The 22,460-nt window shown below is 33.5% G+C and overlaps 1 protein-coding gene across 1 annotated transcript; it reads right to left on the bottom strand.

The window, feature by feature from the left end:
• Positions 1–1,733: 1,733 nt before the first annotated feature.
• Positions 1,734–19,967, bottom strand: LOC143057992 (uncharacterized). Its single transcript, XM_076231455.1, has 12 exons — positions 18,767–19,967; positions 15,942–17,867; positions 13,444–13,492; positions 12,636–12,883; positions 11,860–12,231; positions 11,278–11,374; positions 9,209–9,273; positions 8,435–8,578; positions 6,795–6,976; positions 6,134–6,238; positions 4,888–5,087; positions 1,734–4,091 (listed from the first exon to the last, which is right to left on the bottom strand). The coding sequence occupies exons 1-12, from the start codon at positions 19,922–19,924 to the stop codon at positions 3,409–3,411; spliced, it is 5,229 nt and encodes a 1,742-aa protein (XP_076087570.1). The 5' UTR covers positions 19,925–19,967; the 3' UTR covers positions 1,734–3,408.
• Positions 19,968–22,460: the final 2,493 nt, after the last annotated feature.

Genomic DNA, 22,460 nt, shown 5'->3' with positions numbered 1-22,460 from the left:
TACATTTCACGATCATTTTACAAACTAATGACAGTTGTGTTATTGCTTATACAATCTGTAGTATCTGACAAACATAACTAATTAGGATTATTGATAATGAACCAAAATTTACCATCAAAATGAGGTCAAGGTCTGGTGAACCAAGACAAACAGACATTTAGAACTGGCCATGGACAATGCTTTAATTTCTACCAAGAATGAGATTCACATAACGCAAGTTAACATCACTTCATTGGGTTTATATAGTTTGTTCTTATATTGTACTGTTACACCACTCTCCCAGGTTAGGGGAGGGTTGGGAACCCACTTACATGTTTAACACTGCCACATTCTGTATGTGTCTGTCCTAAGTCAGGAACCTGTAATTCAGTGGTTGTTGTTTGTTTGTCTGTTACACATATGTTTTTCGTTTATTTTTTGTACATAAATTAGGCCATTAGTTTTCTTTTTTGAGTTGTTTTATATTTTCATTTCTGGGCCTTTTATAGCTGACTAGTCTATGTGGTATGGGCTTTGCTCATTGTTGAAGGCTGTACAGTGACCTATAGTTGTTAATTTCTGTGTCATTTGGTCTCTTGTGTAGATTTGTCTCATTGGCAATTATACCACATCTTCTTTTTTATATTCACATAACTCGATGACTCAAACCTTGCAGAGAAAAATTAAGAATATAAATCAGTTTGTAATTAATATATTTCACAATTAACAATAAATAATTTGTCTTCATATTAACATAATATACATATATAGCATTGTGAAGCTAAACAATGATAACAATTATACACAACATTATCACAATAAAGGCTGATGATATTCATATATATATTTGTAAATAAGTACATTTGCTGTGTGAAATGAGAATACAGATTTGCCAATGTAAATTCATATAAACTATTGACACAGAGATATGTCTCACCTATTTGTTATTTTAAAAGTAAAAAACAATATCAATACTTGATTAACATTTAGTTATGCGAAATATTCAGTCAATGAACCAGGACTAAAATAATCTCCATGGAAATGAAATGTGCCAATGTTAAAATTACATACCAAATATTATTGACATACCACAACAAGTTTCTTTAGACTTATCTAATCTCAAACTATTTTTTTTTGTGAACAGAATACCTATGTCTCACTTTTTTTACTCTGTCAAGACAAGACAATAAACAATAAAAAATGTCAAGGGTCAAGTACTTACAAAATTACTATACTATATAGATAGTTTGTGTGGATCTTATCTTTTTCACTTAAATATCCACCGTGGGATTTTTAAGTGGTTTCTGGTGACTACTCTATTGACAGGACATGCATTTCCTATCATGCAGCATAAAATTAATAAATTAATTTACATAATAAAGAAGTTTTTTAATTAAATATTTTTTCTAATGCAACACTTGAGTGGACAGTAGCAGTAAGGTGAAAAGGACACAATCCACCAAATATAAAAATGAGATGCTTTTAACACACATAAAACGTTTTTATTAATTTGTGTGGCTACAAATGTGTTGATTCATGGATATTCATCAGATGTATATTCATTAGGCCAAATAAAAATATATGTGTGGTTCCAGTAACCCTACCGTCCCTACTTTTTCGGCTTAAAAATAGCATACCCTAAAGATTTTATTGTCATTTTTCATTTTCACTGTTAAAGTCAGAATGTTGCTCCCATAGACTCAATGTAAAAAAAAACAACATAAAATAAAAAAAAATCCCTACCTACCTACCCTAGATGTAACAGGAACCACACATACTTTTTTATTTGGCCTTATATCTATTGTTTTCATCATTGTACAATAAAGATCAATAAAATAATATATAATCTAAAATATACATGACATACAGATAATTCTTTAGAATTCAATATCCTATACAGCAATCTCTTTTCTTAATTTAAAATTTTTCAGATTCAGAGTTCAATTACATGATTTTATTGTATTATTTAAACAGATATTGTCCTAAGTATAAAAAAGAAGTGGTACAATTGCCAATGAAACAACTTTCCACAAGGCAAACCCATGAAATGATATGTTTTATAAAATAAAAAAAAATATCACCATGATTACCTAGTCATGCTTGTCAAATGTTTACAATTTACAGAGTTAACTTACTAACATCTTATAGCTAGGCAAAACCTGTCACAAAATAAAACAAAAGCACTATGGATGTTTTCAAATATTAAGGTGCAAAAACCATAATTAGAAAATAAGGGCACTGGCTCATGTTAATGTATTTTCCTGATTTTAATAAATATATTTCGCATTTAAGAAATAAATATCAAATCCAGAAGATAGAAATGTTGTTAATACAATGTGTAATTCACCTGCTTCAATTTATTTTGAATTTTCTTCCAAAATTATAAGACCAGTTTCATATAGTTTGGCCAGTTAACAGTTTAACCATATATCCAATAAAAATTAAAAAAAGTTATTTTTTGGTGAAGGATAATTCAATCAATAGAAACAAACTCAGAGTAACTGTAACACTGAAACCTATCTTATTCACTGGACAGTCATTTATGTTGATAAATGTATACAAATAATGAATGAAAAACAAAAACAGATCATGCAATTCACAGTTTAATGCCCTCTGGCTACATGTATATTTAAAATAGTTCATATATATTCAAGACTGATAATTGTATGTTCTTTCAGCGAAAGTCATCTGTCAAAACTATAAGCCTGTTCGGGCAGTTACATACCTGATTTACTTCCACTAAATGTGCCACAAAAAATATCAATTGATTTGTGAAATTCTATTCCAAAGCAGTAAATAAATATTTGAAAACAGTACAAAAATTTGGAAAGTACTGTCTAGAAACCTTTGCAAATGCTGATTAAACTGTGCATTCATTCGTACATTTGTTATATAATGTTTGATATTCACCTTATAAATATTATGCCTTCTCAAAAATAAACTTCATAATAATAATTAAAGCCCAAATACATCTCCAAAATACAATATTCTTATCACAAAAGATGATAAAGTCTAAACATTTGACCAGAAAAATACAACAATTGCATCCAAGCAAAAAGATATCTGTCATATTTTAAATGTTACTTTAAGTCTACAAACAAGCCTATAGTAAATTCCTACTGCATTGTACTTTGTTGAACATTTAAACATATAAATTTGGTTCACCTAAAACATACATACACTCTGACATTTAAACCATATCATTATTCAAACACTTATAACCTGTAAAAGTGTGTGTACAGGTCATCATGTGCATAAATCACCAATGAGAGAATTTAAGAAGTTGATTTTTTTTCTTAAATTTTGACGATTTTATTTTGAAATAAAGTGAAAAGTGTACTATATTGCAAAAGCCTCAAGAAATGACCGATATATACTGATAGTGTATCACATGCTACAAAAAATAATATAAAAACATATAAATATGAATTACTTTTTCATCGTCCAAAGTGGATCTATTGAACTAAAGGGATCATCATTGTCCAAATTATCACTTAAACCTGAAGTTTTATCCAGAAAACTTGCTTTTGTTATTTTCTTCTTTCCTCCGTCAGCTCCAAGTGTAAATGAACTTGGGTTCTGTAAATCCATCAATGACTGCATTTTCGGTGATCCCTCGTGTGATCCATGTAGAGAACTTGGCTTCGGTGAACCATCTCTGGACTTTATTTTATGTATTGGTGAACCTGTTATCTTTTCTGATTCTGATCCAACACTTAAAAGTGATGCATTAGAGCCAGACAGGGACCCAGTCAACTTTTGGTCATTATCAACACTCGATCTCGCCGCATCTGTTCGTTGAACAACATCAGGTAAACTGCTAATTAGAGTTCCTTCAATTTCATGATCTTCTGTCTTTGAAGGTAAAAAATATTTCTGTTGCTTATCCACCTCCTCACTGGAGAGCTCCTGTTTGGGAATGACAGTTTTCTTTGGACTAGAATGTTTGTTTGATATTCCTAAATGTAATCCAAGTTTTTCAACATTGCTCTTAAGATCATTTATACTACATGCTCCAAAAATGACATCCTCTGTGGGTGTCCACTGATAAGATTTCTCTCCAGGATGAGGAAGCTTGTCTCCAAATGAAGCTTTATGAACCAATATCCCCTCTGTAATATAGATGACACAATACTTAGGACAATATTAATAAATAAAATGCATTTCATATACTGTGGATTTATGTATTATGGCAGACAAATGGTACAACTACAAATTCCATAGGTAATTTATAATCTAAGATTATATCATGAAAGAAGGAACAATATCTTAATGTATCCTGGATCTTTATTCATCTGTTAGATTTTGCTTTTTGTCTCTTTTCTTATTACTGGTACAACTATTTTATAGAAAAGATAGAAAAAAAAAAAAATGTTTTCTTTAGATATTTGAACTCTTAATCTTCTGATTTGTTGAATTAATAACTTGAATATTATATTTAAGTCACATTTATAACGATAAAAGACAAAAAAATAAACTTTTGGGGTGTTCAGTGGTGTTTGGCGGTGTGCGGTGGTGAAAAGACTTACCGAGTTACATCTTCATAAATTTATAACAACCAATTTCTTACAATTGATCTACAATGATTGTCAGATAAAAGAATAGGATGAATGAACTAAACAATGCTCAGCAGGACTTTGGTTTATGTTAACAGTATAGATCTGTTTCATTTAAGCATGTTGTTTTTATCATCTAACATTTTAAACAAATATCTTTTGTATTTATATATAGGACAAAACAAGTAAAGGAATTGTTTATTGTTCATTTATGACTAGGGCTTAGGCTAGAGATTATTTAAGGTTAGGTATGGGTTAAGAGTTAAGCCTATGATTATAATTAGTTTGGTGCAGCTTTTTATTTACCCTTTAACAAAAGGTTGAAACATATTTTCTAGAATTTTGAACTCACGTTTTGCCAATATATCCTGAGCATGGTACAAAATAGCTCCGTAACAGAATTTCAGTTGACTTTTCTCTCTGATGACATATCTACGTTGTTGTAACATCTTTTTACCGACTGCCTGTACATTGATGATACCATTACCGTGATCGATCTCTTGCATTCCAGTATAAATCATCAAAAAGGTACCAGTTCTACCTATACCATTACTGAAATTGCCAATATAAGTTTGTTTATAAATTAATAAATATTCATTAGTTTTGCTAGTGATTGATGCAGTCAGTGTAAAAGTGTAATGTAAACTGACACAAAAAATCAAGGTGTTCTGTGAAGTGCTTCGTCTTGCCTGTGATTCCTGCTGTCAGTGTAAATTGTAATGATTATCTCCCCTAAAAATCATTTTCTCTCTCATGTGCATACACTAATTTTTCCTTACTGTATTTAACTGATTATTGTACTGCCTTAAAACAATAATTCATTGTATATGTTGTATGAAATTTCAAAACTGTAAAGAGTCCATGACTGGTGAGTAAATAATTTCTATTCATAATTCTATACCTGCAGTGAACCATGGCAGGGTTTAGTATTCTATTTATAATTCTATACCTGCAGTAAACCATGACAGGGTTTAGCATTCTATTTATAATTCTATACCTGCAGTGAACCATGGCAGGGTTTAGTATTCTATTTATAATTCTATACCTGCAGTGAACCATGGCAGGGTTTAGTATTCTATTTATAATTCTATACCTGCAGTGAACCATGGCAGGGTTTAGTATTCTATTTATAATTCTATACCTGCAGTGAACCATGGCAGGATTTTATATTCTATTTATAATTCTATACCTGCTGTGAACCATGACAGGGTTTTATATTCTATTTTTATTTCTATACCTGCAGTAAACCATGACAGGGTTTTATATTCTATTTTTATTTCTATACCTGCAGTAAACCATGACAGAGTTTAGTATTCTATATACCTGCAGTAAACCATGACAGGGTTTAGTATTCTATTTTTATTTCTATACCTGCAGTAAACCATGACGGGGTTTAGTATTCTATTTTTATTTCTATACCTGCAGTGAACCATGACAGGGTTTTGTATTCTATTTCTATACCTGCAGTAAACCATGACAGGGTTTAGTATTCTATTTTTATTTCTATACCTGCAGTGAACCATGACAGGGTTTTGTATTCTATTTTTATACCTGCAGTAAACCATGACAGGGTTTAGTATTCTATTTTATTTCTTTACCTGCAGTGAACCATGACAGGTTTTTGTAAACTTCTCTGCTGTCTGTAGAAGTTATGGACTTCATTGATAAACTGTAACACACTAGGAACCTTCTCTGGAAATCCACTGTAATCAAAATAGAAATGAACTATTTTTGTTTGTTTTCAAAGCCTCACAATTAAGTTTAGAGTTGATAGCATACACATTTGAATATTTTAATTCCAACACAACAATATGCAAAATAAAATACACAAAAAAAAAGACTGTACATGTAGTGTTTGTGTAACATATCCATATAGTCATGATAATTATATACTTGTAAGGTCAGTTTGTTTATTGTACATGTAAAATATATATACATGTATATCCCTTACCTGGAATACTAGTTTGTGTTTCTGATCAAGTTAGATATCGACACCTGAAAGGTCAGATAATGTATTGTACATGCAACATACATATGTTGCCACCTAAAAGATTAGTTTGTGCATTGAACATATAACATGTTCCTGGAAGGCCACCCACAGTGTATACTTGAGATATTACATTTACTTACCTGACAGGCCAGTTTTTATACTGTTAATATTACATTTACTTACCTGACAGGCCAGTTTTTATACTGTTAATATTACATTTGCCTACCTGACAGGCCAGTTTTTATACTGTTAATATTACATTTGCCTACCTGACAGGCCAGTTTTTATACTGTAGATGTACTATAGTCCTGCCAGTCTTTGTCTGCTGGTGTTGTAGGTAGATAATTCTCTCTGTCCACAGCTGTGTCTCCTTCAAGCTCTGGAGAGTTAATGTTATAGGACCATGGTGGGTTAATTTGCCCTTCTCTGGTGGCCAATATTCAGGAAATTTCTGAAAAAAAAGAAATTATAATATTTGTATCTTTCATGGAGAAGTAAGTATGCAGCTTATTAAATGAAAGTAAATTGACCTTCATATAAAAGATAAATCACTGCATTTTAGTTAGCACCTATATAGAGTACTGTAAACCAACTTATTTTAGCGGATACTTTATTTCGCCTTTTACCCTTTGTAAACTATTTCTCGGTTATTTAATATCATGATTTTCTAATTTATGGATATACTTTAATAAAGAAAGATCTAAGTTTTACATATTCGCGACGATTTATATTCGCGTTAATTTTCTTCTCGCAAAAATAAGTTGGTTTACAGTAAGTTTGAGGTTGCGTATTTTGCATTATGCTTCATTGAAATACTCATCATATCTCCAGTGCACATGAAATCACCCCTGATTTTTGGTGGTGTTCTTGTTGCTCAGTCTTTATTTTGAATGTTTAAAAGTTTTGTAGACTTTTGTAGGAATTTTGGATATTTTTGTCTTTTTGTCATGACATAGTCAGTATGTCGTCAACCCGTGATTTGAATACCCTTCTGATATTTCCTTATTCAAAATTATATAATCATGTTAGTCTTTGGATGTAAATATATGTTGTTTTTTCTATGGTCGGGTTGTTGTCTCTTTGACACATTCCCCATTTCCATTCTCAATTTTATCAATATGCATGTTACTGAAAATAAAAATGCAATCTGTCACCACAAAAACATTGATGTTGCTTCTTTGTAAAAGATAAGTATCAAGAAATTGCTCATTTCCACTTTAACCCATTGGAACTGTTGACACAAAGATATGTCTCAACTATGAACATAAAATTCAGAAAATTTAACAATTGTTGAGGCTGAATCTGTTGCCGTAGCCAGAATCTTTCCTTCCGAGACTTTTGTTGCAGGCAAGACAAAAAATGGTTGAACATTTTTATCAAATGTCAATACCATACCATATTTTCAAATTAGTATACTGTAGTTTTTTTTTATCATTTGTGGATTGAGGAAAACTTGCATTTTGGTGGATATTAAATTTCTTGGTTTTTGGAAATGTCGGCAAAAATTCCTCAAGAAAATTTGTAATTCATTGAACATTAAAATTTGTGGAAGCCCTGTTTCCACAAAGTCCACAAATATTTAGGAATCCCCAGTAGATCAAGCAATTAGTTATTTTAAAATTACAGCCGATTTCATTGAGTGTGTAGGGAAAGGTAGAATCCTTGGTTAGCTAGCTAGCTTGTTAGCTGAACCGTGAAGTCATCGTTAGGTAAGGTATACTATCCTCCTTTCGAAGTAGTCTAGTCTTACAAACACATAGATTGGTTACCTCTTGGACTAGTCTACTTTTAAAGGAGGGTAGTTTACCTAACCTAATAATGACTTCACGGTTCATATAACAAGCAAGCTAACCAAGGACTGTACATTTCTCTACACACTGATTGAAATCAACTGTAATTATTACCATACCTTTGTGTCTTTGTTTTCCACTTCACTAGACAGCATTACAATGACCTCTGACCCCTGCTCATAAACCATCAACCAGAAGTCAAACATAGTTGAGTGCAATGGAGCTTGTGTGGCTATAAACTTGGGACATGATTCTGCTAAATCCTGAAAATAAGCATGTTAAAATTTAAAAATTCTAAAAACTTTGGAATGAGAAAGACTTATCTAAAACTCAGGTCTTTTGTAAGTTTTGCTGTTGCATTTGCTGTGGAGCTAAAGAAACTCATTGTATGTTTGAGAGTTTCGTTAAGTTTCATTGATTAATTGATTGGTTGTTCTGTGGGATTAATGCCACATTCAGCACTCTCATGTAGAATGTGGTGACCAGTTCTTATTCTATGGAGAAGGCCAAAGTTCCTGGACAGAACCACCTATCTTCAACACAAATATTGGTGATCCTTGTCAATCAAGAAAGGAGTTGATTACAACTGTCATGAGTTGGTGTCTCACAACTTCAGTGTTGACAGGCTTTTGATAACTATAGACCAACTACTTGGTACTTGTACATCTTGTCATTGAACCTCGTCATGTTACAGTTGAGATGAATTTGAGTAACAGAGGTTTTAATTCATGGCTGGGTTTAATATTTGTTTTTAGATGCTAACAGCATTTATTTAAGGATAAACTAGAAATCTTAATACAGAATAAAAAAACATTCACATTAAAATGTGCATAAATATTTTTATTTTTATTGTGAATAAAACAAGATCTTAGACTATATATATAACTACTTACATTTATCCAGCTAGCATTTATATAATCATCTTTATGTGATGTTAGTAACACTCTGGATACATCATCTGGAAAAAAAAACCCATGAAATTAACTACTGTTCAGCATTTCACTAAACTAAGGCCACGTTTTTTTAATTTGTTGGTTTACAGATTTTCCTCATGAAAAAGTTGGGTTGGTCGGTCGGGAAAAAAAATCTTTCAAGACAGAAAAATATGCAAAATAAATATATATTTCACCTTTCTAACAATATGTTTGTTAATCTATTTTGTCATCATTTCTTAGATTTTAGTTTGATGAAATTTTATAAACATCGCATGACATTCTAATAATTTCCTGTAAAAAAAGGGGTGCATGGACAAAGACGAAATTAAATCGTCATTTCACAAACAAGAAAAATATATTCGCGTAGCTCTTAAACAATTCTAGAAAACTTGGTGAATTATGATCTTCAAGCACGAAAACTGGTAAAAAAAAAAATGTAAAAACGTCGTACGAAAATAAGTTTTAACACAAGTGTCAAAAAAAGTAATAGAATCGTCCACTGGAAAAACGATTATATCGGGTTAATCTGTTGTCATGCATTCCCGATTTTTATCCAAATGGACGATATTTTTTTCATTATCTATGAAACAAGAAAATTCCAAATGATTATTTAATATTCAGCACTTTAACTTGATGTCTTCCACCTGTCCACATTTGGACAAGTCTATTTCTATCAAATAATGCATCTTATGGACTGATGACAAATACGGGAAACGAACTTATTGTTTAATTGGTTTTACACACAGGTTTTGTTTTGCAAAATTATTTGCGCAAACAACATTTCAAGGTCAGTTATAATTGATTTGTCTATTTTTAGAAACTTAAACTGGAAGTTTTATTTTTTTCACTACAGAAAGTTTTATCAATATTGTTATTTATTAATGCATTTCATTTCATAAAAAAAATTCCCCAAGGGTGACTGGGGATTAGAAATATGGTCACTTGGTCTTCTTCCGACCGGCAGTAAAACGCTTGCCAAAGTGGGGCGTCCGTTTGGCTGTGCGGGATGTATCAAGTTCGCAGTCATGTCCGGTCAGATTGGGGACGTTAAATCCGATGCCTCGTGTGAAGAGAGTGCCACGCTCATTGCACGTTAAGAACCCTTGCAACAACTCTTGAAGGGGTCCGTAGGTGGCCTGTTGCAAGGCAAAATTTCTGTCCATATCCAATATACCCTCATTTTCCAGTGGCAGTCCAAATTTCCCCAACCATCATCCTAGATGGTCTCTCTTGTGACAAGACCTACCTATTGTATTTATTGTGAACTTGTTTTCATCCTGAATATGCATGAAATATTTGCCACTGGACGTTAAGCAACCAACAATCAATCAATCAATCAATCATAAAAAAAAAAATAATATTTTAATTATTTTTCAGGGATAATGCATTTGTTTGGGTCGGCGGGAATAAAAAAGCATGAAAAGTAAACTTTAATTTTATTCTGAAAATCGACAAAATCGGGTCGGCTGATCCGTAAACCAGCAAATTAAAAAATCCTGGACTAAATAGTATATGATAGATTGATGTAAAATATTATACTTTGTAAATATTGCTTTTATTCAATGATGCAAGCCAATTATTATAATTTTTTGTTGCAAATTTTGCAAAAAGCAGATTTAGTAATAATGCCTTGTAAAGTATACTGCACCTGTATTAAATCAATTTATAAAAAATATTCAAGAGGGTATATAAAAAAAATCAAAGTATTGTCAAATAAAAAGTGTTCTGCCAAACAACTTGAAAAAATTACTTCTACTATGCAATGCAACATTTTGCAGTTACAGATTAAATATCAAATCATTTCTTAATACATAAACTTGAAGTATGTAACACATGTTTTACTGGGACAACACTATAAAGTTACAAACAAAATATCAAATTATTTCTCAATACATAAACTTTGAAATAAAACAAAAGATATAGTTGAACAAATGAACAGATGATGGACAAGGAGATAGCAGTTAATCCATCATCTTTGTGAGGGTGTACCACTTATTTGTACTGATACATGTAATAAGGACACTTACAAGGTAAAACATCCTGATCTCTGTTTTTCATTGGATAACATCGACCAATCGCCATTGAGTTCTTCTTACCATGTATATCATAATCTTCTATCACCTCCTAAAATATATATTTTATATTCATAGTGAAGTTCTTTTTAAAGTAAACCAACTTATTTTAACAGATACTTTATGTCGCATTTTACTTTTTCTAGACGATTTCAAGAATGTTTGATATTACAATTTTCTTACTTCTTGATGTAGTTTAATAAGGAAAGCTCCAAGCTTTATACATTGTTATATATTCACAACAATTTACATATTTGCATCATTTTTCTACTGCAGAATATTTTGTTTTACATTATCTCCCCTTTCATATGTAAGACTAATAAAATTCATTGCACATCTTCAGGTAATGTTCTACAACTGCTTAAAGTTTCATCAATATCTGTCCAATAGATATAAGTTAGATTATAACCATAAAAAGATGGACAGACAGACAGCTGATAAATAAGACAAATAAGCAGTGCACTTCTTCAAACCAAAAATAAAAGTGTTTGCAAGGTGTATAAAAACGTTATAGCCTTTTTTAAATTGTAGTATTACCTTCCAAGCTATATCTAAATGTGAGGGTCCAGAACAAGTAGCTTTATCTAAACTTTCAACAAACTTGGCCAATTTTTCAGTCTCTGCAACAAATTTATCCATTTTAGATGAATCAGGATAAGGGTCTTTAGAAAATTGTCTTCCCAGGGTTCCTTTCAGAATAGCATCCTCTTTCTGTTGTGCTATTTCCTGTGCTGTAAGAACCTTGGGTGTTAGAACTGAGTCAGGTGGTTCATGGGTGGAGTCTACAGGACTTGATGATAAAATGTCATCCAGAGATGAACCAATCGAAGAACAGGAATGTTTCCTAGAAGGCAACTTGAATTCTGATTGGCTGGTGTTGGAATTGGATCTGGAATGTGACTTTTCAGGCTACAATGATACATTAAAAATTATTTCAATGTTAAATCATAAAACAATCATTTAAAGATGAAAGAAAAAATGTATTGTAACTGAAATTATGGTCATAAAGATATCTTTTCTATAGAACAAATGAACCCACTGAAATTATTACACATTTTTTGTCAATGTGTTTATGAACTAATATTTCGGTTAATGTATGGGTTTTAAAAAAAAGTCCTGCTTTTCATAGATTTTGAACTGCATTTGAAAATTTTTGAGGTGTACATTCAGATAAAGGGCTTATTACCTAAATAAACTGGTTTAATTTAGCATTTCCCTTCATGGCTTTACGCATAGTATTAGCTATACTAGTACACCACTTACAAATAAATCTATAACATAATTTCCTGTTTTCACACAATACACATGTATACCTGTTTTCTTTGTACTACTGGAGATTCTCTAGCTCTTGTATGAAATTCCATCTTCGATGTAGTTTCTAGTTCTGTGACATCTTGTATAGATGGCGTTTTTGTTTCCATAGTAACTTCCTGTAGGGATGACTGGATCTCTGTTACTGGTTTCATTGGGCTTGGTAGGATAGGTTGTGGTAGGATATCTGGTGGAGAAAGAGGGTTCATTTGCTGTATTGTTGTTGATGAATAACTAGGCTGTGGTGTACCTAAGATAAAGGAGAATTCATTTCAAGGATAAAATTAAGAATATAAAAAAAAAATCTAAGGACATTTATGATTTTATGTATTAATTGAATATTATTTTTGTATAAAATCAGTCTTATAACATTTTTGTACTACAAGAACATTTTAAACATTTTTAAACCAGCTGACAAACAACAATATTTTGTAAAATTGAACATTAGAATGAGTAGATGTTACAACTGAAAATAAAACAATAGGCTCTTAAACATGTAAAAAAGCCTGGATCACTCACTTGCCTATATTTTGCTGTTGATAGTTTCTACCGTGTGTTACTTAACACACAAGGTAATGTTGATAGCTCACATGATCAATAGGTTCAAGTAAGCTAAAAAGTTAATACTCAGGATTTTCTAACCAAGGACTAGATTTTCTTAGCTGTATTTGGGAAAACCTTTCAGAATGTTGGGTTCTTGATAATCTTCAACTTCTAATTTATTTGGCCTTTTTATTTTTGTTGACTCAAGCAACACTTATGAAGCTTTTGCAGATAAATTGTCTATTTATAAATATTTCTTGCACTCACCTTTCTGAGGTAATGGCTGTGACATTTGTGACTGTCCAGAGAGAGGTCTCTACAATAAATCAAACATAATTTATTATAACAGCTGTAAATATCACTCACAAAGTCCAGTTATGTTGTTCAATTAATAAGTTCAACTTTTCTTTTCTTTTCTATAAGCACATTATAAGAGCTATCTTCTCGTATTTTCTTCTTTTCACACAAAAAAGCTTTTTTCCATGTAGTACTACAGGGGTGTGGAAATGCTATGCCCGACTCGCACGACTCGTACATTTGAACAACCGGACAAGTAATTAGTTTTGTCTTGGTTGCCCGTGGACAAGTAAAAAAATATACAAGACAAAGTTCAAATCCAACAAAAATATAGAATAAATTTCAAAACGTATAAAGATGTTTAATTTATTTAAAAGAAGCCAATGTTCAGCAGGTAAAAACATCAATGTTCATGACCCATAAATATTGCATAATAACGGAAATAGATCGATTATCAAAATAAATAAAAATAAATATGCGAACACGAGTCGCGTAACATTGCATTGGCTTTGTCCATTGACCAGGGTTCGTCGATTACGGTTTTATCCATCATTCACCGGTAATGTCATTTCTTTAGATTTTGTATCGATATTCAGATTGATAAATACTTAATAAAACACCGGACAAGCAAGACAAAAATAGTAATGAGTCGAATAGAAAACTTAAACGCAAATGGAGGCAAGCAGCATTAAAAAAAAAATACGGAAGCGAGAATTTCAGACATCGTGGATATCTTATTGGCGCTGGCTATCTAGGATGGGAAATAAATAAATGTTTTGTCTTATTTAAAGATGAAAGGTCAACATTATTTGTTGTCAAAGTGGTAAATAGAAGGGACGATTTTATTGCCCATCAAGACAATTATCAAGAAAAAACAAAGTGTGTCAGTTGAAAGAAACCCCCCAAAAAATAATAGTTTATTAATTAGTTTCCATTTCTCATGTTTCTTTACTCACTGTCATCAAAATTAGTATATGTACATGTACCTACTGGCTACAATTTTTATTCAAAAACTGCTGCAAAATTGTCCTTTACATGTCATTTCATTGGTTGGTTTGATGTTAGGTTTCTGTCCCATTGATGTTAACCCATTTCCTACTTTCCTAAATTTTTACACATATAATCAAATGGATTTCATTTGTTTGTGATGCAAAACAGTGCTAAGAATCATATATAAGGCTTAGCTAACAATGGAATACTTCAATATTTATTGGGACCATCAGGGCAAGTAATTTATTTTCCGGACAAGTAAAATTTACAGTTTTACTTGCCCAGGGACAAGTGCTCAGAAAAAATATTTCCACACCCCTGTACTATTACAAAATTGGACACATTATATTTCTCTCATAGTTTGAAAAAAAAAACGTTTGTGACCCATACTTTTTATTATGTACATTTTTATTTGGAAATAACATGACATAAACTTATTTGTGGCACTGAAAGCTTGGTTCTTTTAATATACAAAATGTATATATAAACCTGATATAACTCCACATACATAATTATGTGTTCTGTGTGTAGTTCTATGTCTCTTTTCTTTTTTGCTAAGTGCACATTTTTCCTAGGATTTCTGATGCTGGTGATTTGTTTTGTGGAGTGTTTTGTCCATGATTTCTGATGCTGGTGGTTTGTTTTGTGGAGTGTTTTGTCCAGGATTTCTAATGCTGGTGGTTTGTTTTGTGGAGTGTTTTGTCCAGTATCCTTCGAAATAATATTGTTATCCTTTTGTTGTGGATTCATTTACTTTCGTCGGTAACGATTTTTGCATGTTTTGAGGATCATGGGTAATGATTTTTGCATGTTTTGAGGATCGTGGGTAATAATTTTTGCATGTTTTGAGGATCGTGGGTAATGATTTTTGCATGTTTTGAGGATCATTGGTAATGATTTTTGCATGTTTTGAGGATCGTGGGTAATGATTTTTGCATGTTTTGAGGATCGTGGGTAATGATTTTTGCATGTTTTGAGGATCGTGGGTAATGATTTTTACATGTTTTGAGGATTGAGCAAATATTGTATTTTCATTTGTATTTGATTTTTAGGTTTTCAGAAAGTGTGTAACAATCTTATTATATAGCAAATTTGTACTTCCATGAACATTTAAATTCTTGGTTCAACTTTACCAACAAAACTCACAAAAATTGGTATCTCATGAAAAATGAATCAACAATATGTATAATTTGTGTTGATAGATTAAAATCAGCACTTTTAACTTTGATTTCAATAAAGTATTTTAAGGAGGTAGACCTAGGTAAAGGGAAATAACTCTTAAAAATCATCAGTACGTTTGTGTCAGCCATTTTCATAAATATGAATTTTAAGCATTTACCTGAAATAGATTGGAAATAATCTATGTATCCAAGAAGCTTAGAATTGACGAAACTTGACTTTTACAAACGCATAACTGATAAATTAAAGAGTTATGTCCCTGAACCAAGATCTACCCCTAAATGTCTTCATATAAATACCTGCATCTGTTGATTAGTTGTTTGCTGCTGTACTGTAGGGTACCCTTGCTGCTGGGAGTTCATGGATACTGGTGGCTGTACTGTAGGGTACCCTTGCTGCTGGGAGTTCATGGATACTGATGGCTGTACATTACTAGGCTGTGGCACTTGCGATTGATATCTTTGTTGTAGCACCTGTGTCTGTCCTTGTTGTTGGCTACCCCCAATAGGTTGTGGACCTGACTGTGCCATTGTTGTCATGGCCTGACCTTGTTGTTGCTGAATGCCTCCTTTATTTTGAGGCATTGTATTTACCATTGTTGTCATGGTCTGCCCTTGTGGTATAAATCCACCCTGTTGTGGCATTCCTGGTGGAATTGCCTGCATTTGTTGAGGGCCTTGTGGCAATGAACTGGATTGTTGGATCTGGGGCTGTAGGCCAAATCCACCATAATTGGATGAAGTCTTTGACATTTGTGGCTGTGTACCATATTGAAATTGTGGTCCTGGTTGCCTTGGTATTTGTTGTCCTGTACTTGCTATATTGGTAGTTTGTGGAACCTGTTGTCCTGACAACTGACTTCCCTGGTGACTGCCATAACCTTGATTTAATGATGGCTGTTGTGTCTGTTGTCCTTGAACTGGGTGACCTCTTGAGTACCCTTGACTAGACTGATTGGTGGACATATATTGCATTTGACCTTGACCGGCCTGACTCATCTGTGCAGGACCATTACCAGATGTTGAAGTTTGTTGACTGCTCTGATGCTGACCACCATATCCATTATATGGTTGTTGCAAAGCCTGTTGTCCAAACTGTTGTGATGTATTTTGATGTTGGCCTTGTTGATGTTGTTCAAACTGTTGTGGTGTACTTTGTTGTTGGCTTGTTGGCTGTTGTCCAAACTGTTGTGGATTTCTTTGCTCCTGTGAGAACTGGGATGGTTGTGAAGATGACATCTTTGACTGTTGGGGGGTCGTCTGAGAGGTCACTTGAGTATTTTGCCCTTGATTTGATGGATACTGTGCTGAAATTTGAGGTCCACCTTGACCTTGTTGATTAGTTGATTGCTGTCCATAATATTGAGGTTGCTGTTGACCTACATTTGGTTGTTGAGTCTGTCTGTGTTGGGGTGCATTCTGAGAGGTCACTGGAGTATTTTGACCTTGATTTGGTGGATATTGTGCTGAACTTTGAGGACCACCTTGACCTTGTTGATAATTAGGTTGCTGTCCATAATATTGAGTTTGCTGTTGACTAACATTTAGTTGTTGAAACTGTGTCTGTGGGGGTGGAGTCTGAGGGGCGACACGAATATTTTGCCCTTGATTATTTGGATATTGCACTGAACTTTGAGGACCACCTTGACCTTGTTGATTATTAGGTTGCTGTCCATAATATTGACTTTGCTGTTGACTAACATTTGGTTGTTGAAATCTTTGGCCCTGTTGTTCTTGACTAATTTTTGCCTGGGGAAACCTTTGGGGTGTCTGAAGAGTTTGCTGTGGACCAACATTTGGCTGTTGAAATCTCTGTCCTGATGGCTGACCAGGGGTTTGTTGTTGACTAGCAATTGGCTGTTGAATTCTTTGATCCTGGGCTTGTTGATTGGAAATTTGCTGTCCAGATTGGGTATATTGATTAGTTCCAGAAACTGCTGTTGGTAACCACTGTTGTTGACTCTGTTGTTGTGGTAACTGACCTTGACTTTGAGGAGTGAAACTACCTTGATAGTTTTGAGATTGCTGGTTTTGACCTTGATCCATCTGACCTTGCTGATACAATTGCCCTTGACTCTGACTTGGCTGAGAGTTCATTGTTTGTTGAGGTGTATACTTTGACTGTTCAGAAACATTCTGTGGATGTGGTGAAATCCCATGTGTTGAATGAACTTCACCTTGTGATGACCTCTGTGCAGAGGGTTGGTTGTATGTTGTTGTACTAGTCTAAAAATGTACAAGAAATATTTATGTGATAATTATCAAAATTTATCTCAAGTAATCTTTTTTTGGGTAATTTACCTTTTTAATATGCTGTATATACCTTTTAATATGTTGTAAGTGACTAAAATTCCAATATGTATTTGCCCATATTACATGTACTTTTGTGCTTAGCCTTTGGCATGACATAATTACACTTACACAAGTCATGTCTTCTTGTTTTCAGAGTCAAATCAGTAAGAAATAAGATAATATCAACCATCTTATATATATCTTGCAAGAACTGCTGTTTACATATTTTTGAACTTTCAATCTTTTGTAGAAAATAATGATATTTTTTCAGGTTTAAACAAGAATGTGTCCCCAGTACACGGATGCCCCATCCGCACTATCATTTTCTATGTTCAGTGGACCATGAAAATGGGGTTAAATCTCTAATTTGGAATTAAAATTAGAAAGATCATATCATACAGAACATATATACTAAGTTTCAAGTTGATTAGACTTCAACTTCATCAAAAACTACCTCGACCAAAAACTTTAACCTGAAGCGGAACAGACGGACGAATGGATGAACGAACGAACAGACGGACGCACAGACCAGAAAACATAATGCCCATAAATGGGGCATAAAAACATGTTATAAGAAAATGGAGCATGAAAAAGTGGACGTTTCAACCTCCATACAAAGAGTTTAATAACTGAACCAAAACAATAACCAAAAGTTATAAGACATCAATGAATTTTAAAATTGTTTACCTTGCCTCTCTCGCCATACAAAAACTATTTGTATGCCAAAAAAAAAAAAAAAAAAATTGGACAGAATGAAGACTTGATAGAAGGATGTCTCTTTCAATGTAGTATATTGACAGTTTAAATTATTTTTTGGGAAATTAAAAACATACCTGTGCCATATGATTTTGTTGTGCAGAAGATGGTATCTGATTCATTCTATCCTGCAATGCATTTCCATACCCTGGTGGAGCTATACCTGACTGTACTGGGTGTCCTGTTGGTAAATATTGTGCTCCTGGTTGGGGTGCACCACTAGTTGGGTCCTGCTGTCCTGTTGAAGACACCACATTTGTTTGAGGTACATGTTGTCCAGTCTGAACCTGTCCCATATTTCCAATGGTATATCCTTGATGGGAAACAGCTTGCCCTTGCGATTGTTGGTAGTTAGACTGGCTTGGTGCAGCCTGACTAGAAAAAGATTGATTTTGGCCTGGGGTCTGCTGTCCCATCGATGTATTAGCTGGCATCTGGGGTAAATTATTAGTTGAGGGGTAACTGGCATTTGGACCAAAGCCACCTTGCATCTGTTGCATACCTGATGGCATTCCTGACAGACCCATATTGTATCCTGCTGCAGACTGTGGCACATTTGGTTGGACCATTCTTTGTTGTGATTGTGGCATACCATGAGGTCCAAGATTTTGTGAGTAAGAACTTGGTTTGGTAGATCTATCAAATCTCACTGTACCAGTCATCCCTCCTTGTAAGCTTGGGGATTGTGACGGTGATGGATAATTTACAGCTTGTCCCGTTACTCCTGCAGATGGGTGCTGGTAACCACTGACTTCTTGTGGCTGATGGGACCCACCATTCCCTTGAGGCTGTTGGTACCCACCACCCCCTGGTGGTTGCTGATATCCACCAACCCCTGATGGCTGTTGAGATGACCCAGTGACAGGAGGTAAAGAATGAGCTCTTATCATGGCTAAGACTTTCGGGTCCGTGATTCCCAGTTTTCTAATATCTTCATCGTTCATGCCATGTAATGGACTAGCTGGTAAACTATCTGGCCCAGGAGGAAGATGAACTGGTGATGATATTAAACTACTAGGCAGGGATCCAGTTGCCACTCTGCCTTTTCCAAATGTTTTAGGTTTCATGAAAGGGAGATAATCCTTTAATTTAGGTCCTTCAAAACCTGGCAGGGATGCATGCAAGTCTGGCATTGGGCCAATTGGACCAGATGGACTACCAGGCAAGACTCCACCTGGACTATTCGAAAAGTTAGAAGGACCATATGGTAAGGCACTGCCTGGACCTTGAAGCATTGATGATACATCTGCTGGTTTCTGAGTTACAGGTCATACAGGAGGTTCTGAAAATACAATGACAACTATTGAATAGACTGTCACTAATCATGATGATTTATATTAGGGTTTAAAAATAAATATGTATTTAAATACACCTTTATGTATGCAGAAAAAAGTATTTTTTAATTAATGCTTGCATGAACTTTATATATCAATAATATCTGCTCATCTTGAAGAAATTTTTATACAAACAATATGAAGTTTACTCATTCCATTCCATTCTATTTGAATATTTAAAAAGAGCCCTATACAAGTTTTACTCTTGGTTGAAGATCCTACTGTGAGCCGAATTGTTCACTTCTTTATCCTCTAGTAGAATGGCAGACAGTTGCCTCATAAACTAAACATGTGGTGCATTCAAGCATAATCTAGTTACACGGTTTTAAGATTTCTCACACATTGAATGAATCTTCCTGGATGTCTGGGTTTTGACATATATCATGCGGATTAATATTTTTTTCTGAGACAACAATTTTTGTGCATTTTCCGCAAATTTAAATGTTTCATTAAGTTAAAATTTTTGTTGGCTTGTATGGCAGATTTTTTCAAACTTTTCAATCAAATATCCACGAAAAACAAGCTGCACATACTTATATACAAAGCATGAAAATATGTATTATTTTTTACAGATAGAACTTTATTCCTAATTTTTGTTTTGTTTGTAGGTTACCTTTTTCTCTCCTTAAAAACTGTGCAAAATTTGGCGTCTTGTTTGCTGTACGGAACGTATAGATACGCAGACTTATGGTCAGATTTGGGACATTAAATCCAATGTTTCAATTAGGTGAATTGTCATAATCTTTGCAAGATGATAAAACATTGCTATCAACGCTTTGGTTTTCATTAAGGGACCTATTACAATGCAAAATTCTGTCAAATTCTATATCATTTATAGTCGCATTCTAAATATATTATTATACAATTTATTTAGCAAAGCTAAAATGTTTTTAATTTCATAAGATTCCAATATGCATGTGTTATAATTGTCAAGACTTATATTCACAAAGTTCAAATGAAGCGAATATAGGAAAAAGTAAAAACACAAAAAATACTGAACTCCGAGGAAAACTCAAAATGGAAAGTCCCTAATCAAATGAAAAAAATAAAAGCTCGAGCGTCACTGATGAATCATTTGTAGACGAAACGCGCGTCTGGTGTATCTATAAAATTTCAATCCTGGTATCTATGATGAGTTTATTTACAACCACTGGGTCGATACCACTGCTGGTGGAGTTTTAATTCCTCGAGGGTATCACCAACCCTGTAGTCAGCACTTCTGTGTTGACTTGAATTATCATTGATATGTTCATAATTATAAATTACCTGTTAACAAAACTTTGAATTTTTGAAATACTTTGGCTTTTTTACCTCAGGAATAGATAACCTTAGCTGTATTTGGTAAAAACCTTTTAGGAATTCTTTGTCCGCAATGCTCTTCAACTCGATCGTACTTCATTTGGCCTGTTTAACATTTTTTGATTCGAGCGTCACTGATGAGTCTTTTGTAGACGAAACGCGCGTCTGGCGTAAATATAAAATTTCAATCCTGGTATTTTTGATAAATTTATTTACAACCACTGGGTCGATGCCACTGCTGGTGGAGTTTTAATTCCCCGAGGGTATCACCAGCCCAGTAGTCAGAACTTCTGTGTTGATTTGAGTTATCATTGATATATTCATAATTATAAATCAACTGTTAAACAAAACTTTGAATATCTGAAATATTAAGGCTTTTCTACCTCAGGAATATATTTTCTTAGCTGTACTAGTATTTGGCAAACCTTTTTGGCCTTTTTGGTCTTCAATGCTCTTCAACTTCGTACTTTATTTGGCCTTTTTAACATTTTTTATTCGAGCGTCACTGATGAGTCTTTTGTAGACGAAACGCGCGTCTGGCGTAAATATAAAATTTCAATCCTGGTGTCCATGATTAATTTATTTACAACCACTTTGTCGATGCCACTGCTGGTGTAGTTTTAATTCCCCGAGGGTATCATCAGTCCAGTAGTCAGCACTTGGGTCTATATCCCTTATGCGCCTCGAAATAAGAAACACAAAAGTTGTGTGTAAACAAAAAATCTCTGTTTAGTGATATTGGACATGTTTCTATTTTTTACAAATTACTGAGCTTAACCATTTGTGGTGATAAGAAAGAAGAGGAACATAGAACAAATGTGTAAAAACTATGATACTATCAAATGTGTTCAAAGTGTTAAATTTTCAAATAACTTATTGTCTTAAATAAAGAATTTTTTACCACGAAGAGTCGCATCACGAAAGGGTGTTCGGTGTATGCTAATTTATGGGAAAAGTAATCTCACTTCGTACCCCGAAAAAAAACTACATATGTGAAATTGGCACAGCTTCGAAAAGAGCTATCATACATATCCAAGTTTACGATATGGACTTAGCTACAGGAAAAAACGTTACCATTACCACCTATGTAAAACAATTAAAGATATTGACCCACTTCTGTTTTGACTTGAGAAATCAA

This window comes from Mytilus galloprovincialis, chromosome 14, assembly GCF_965363235.1.
Source record: "Mytilus galloprovincialis chromosome 14, xbMytGall1.hap1.1, whole genome shotgun sequence".
Lineage (NCBI taxonomy): Eukaryota > Metazoa > Mollusca > Bivalvia > Mytilida > Mytilidae > Mytilus > Mytilus galloprovincialis.
Note: the sequence above shows the minus strand (reverse complement) of the source record. Positions and strands in the feature narration are given on the sequence as shown.

What these genes read in the sequence shown, in the direction of transcription:
- LOC143057992 (XM_076231455.1), bottom strand. Translation starts at nt 19,924, where the DNA reads ATGCTTCAAGGTCCAGGCAGTGCCTTACCATATGGTCCTTCTAACTTT. An exon ending in ATTTAGATATAGCTTGGAAG is followed by an intron (nt 11,375 to 11,859) that starts GTAATACTACAA and finishes TATATATTTTAG; the next exon opens with GAGGTGATAGAAGATTATGA. An exon ending in TATAAAAACTGGCCTGTCAG is followed by an intron (nt 6,239 to 6,794) that starts GTAGGCAAATGT and finishes TTTTGATTACAG; the next exon opens with TGGATTTCCAGAGAAGGTTC.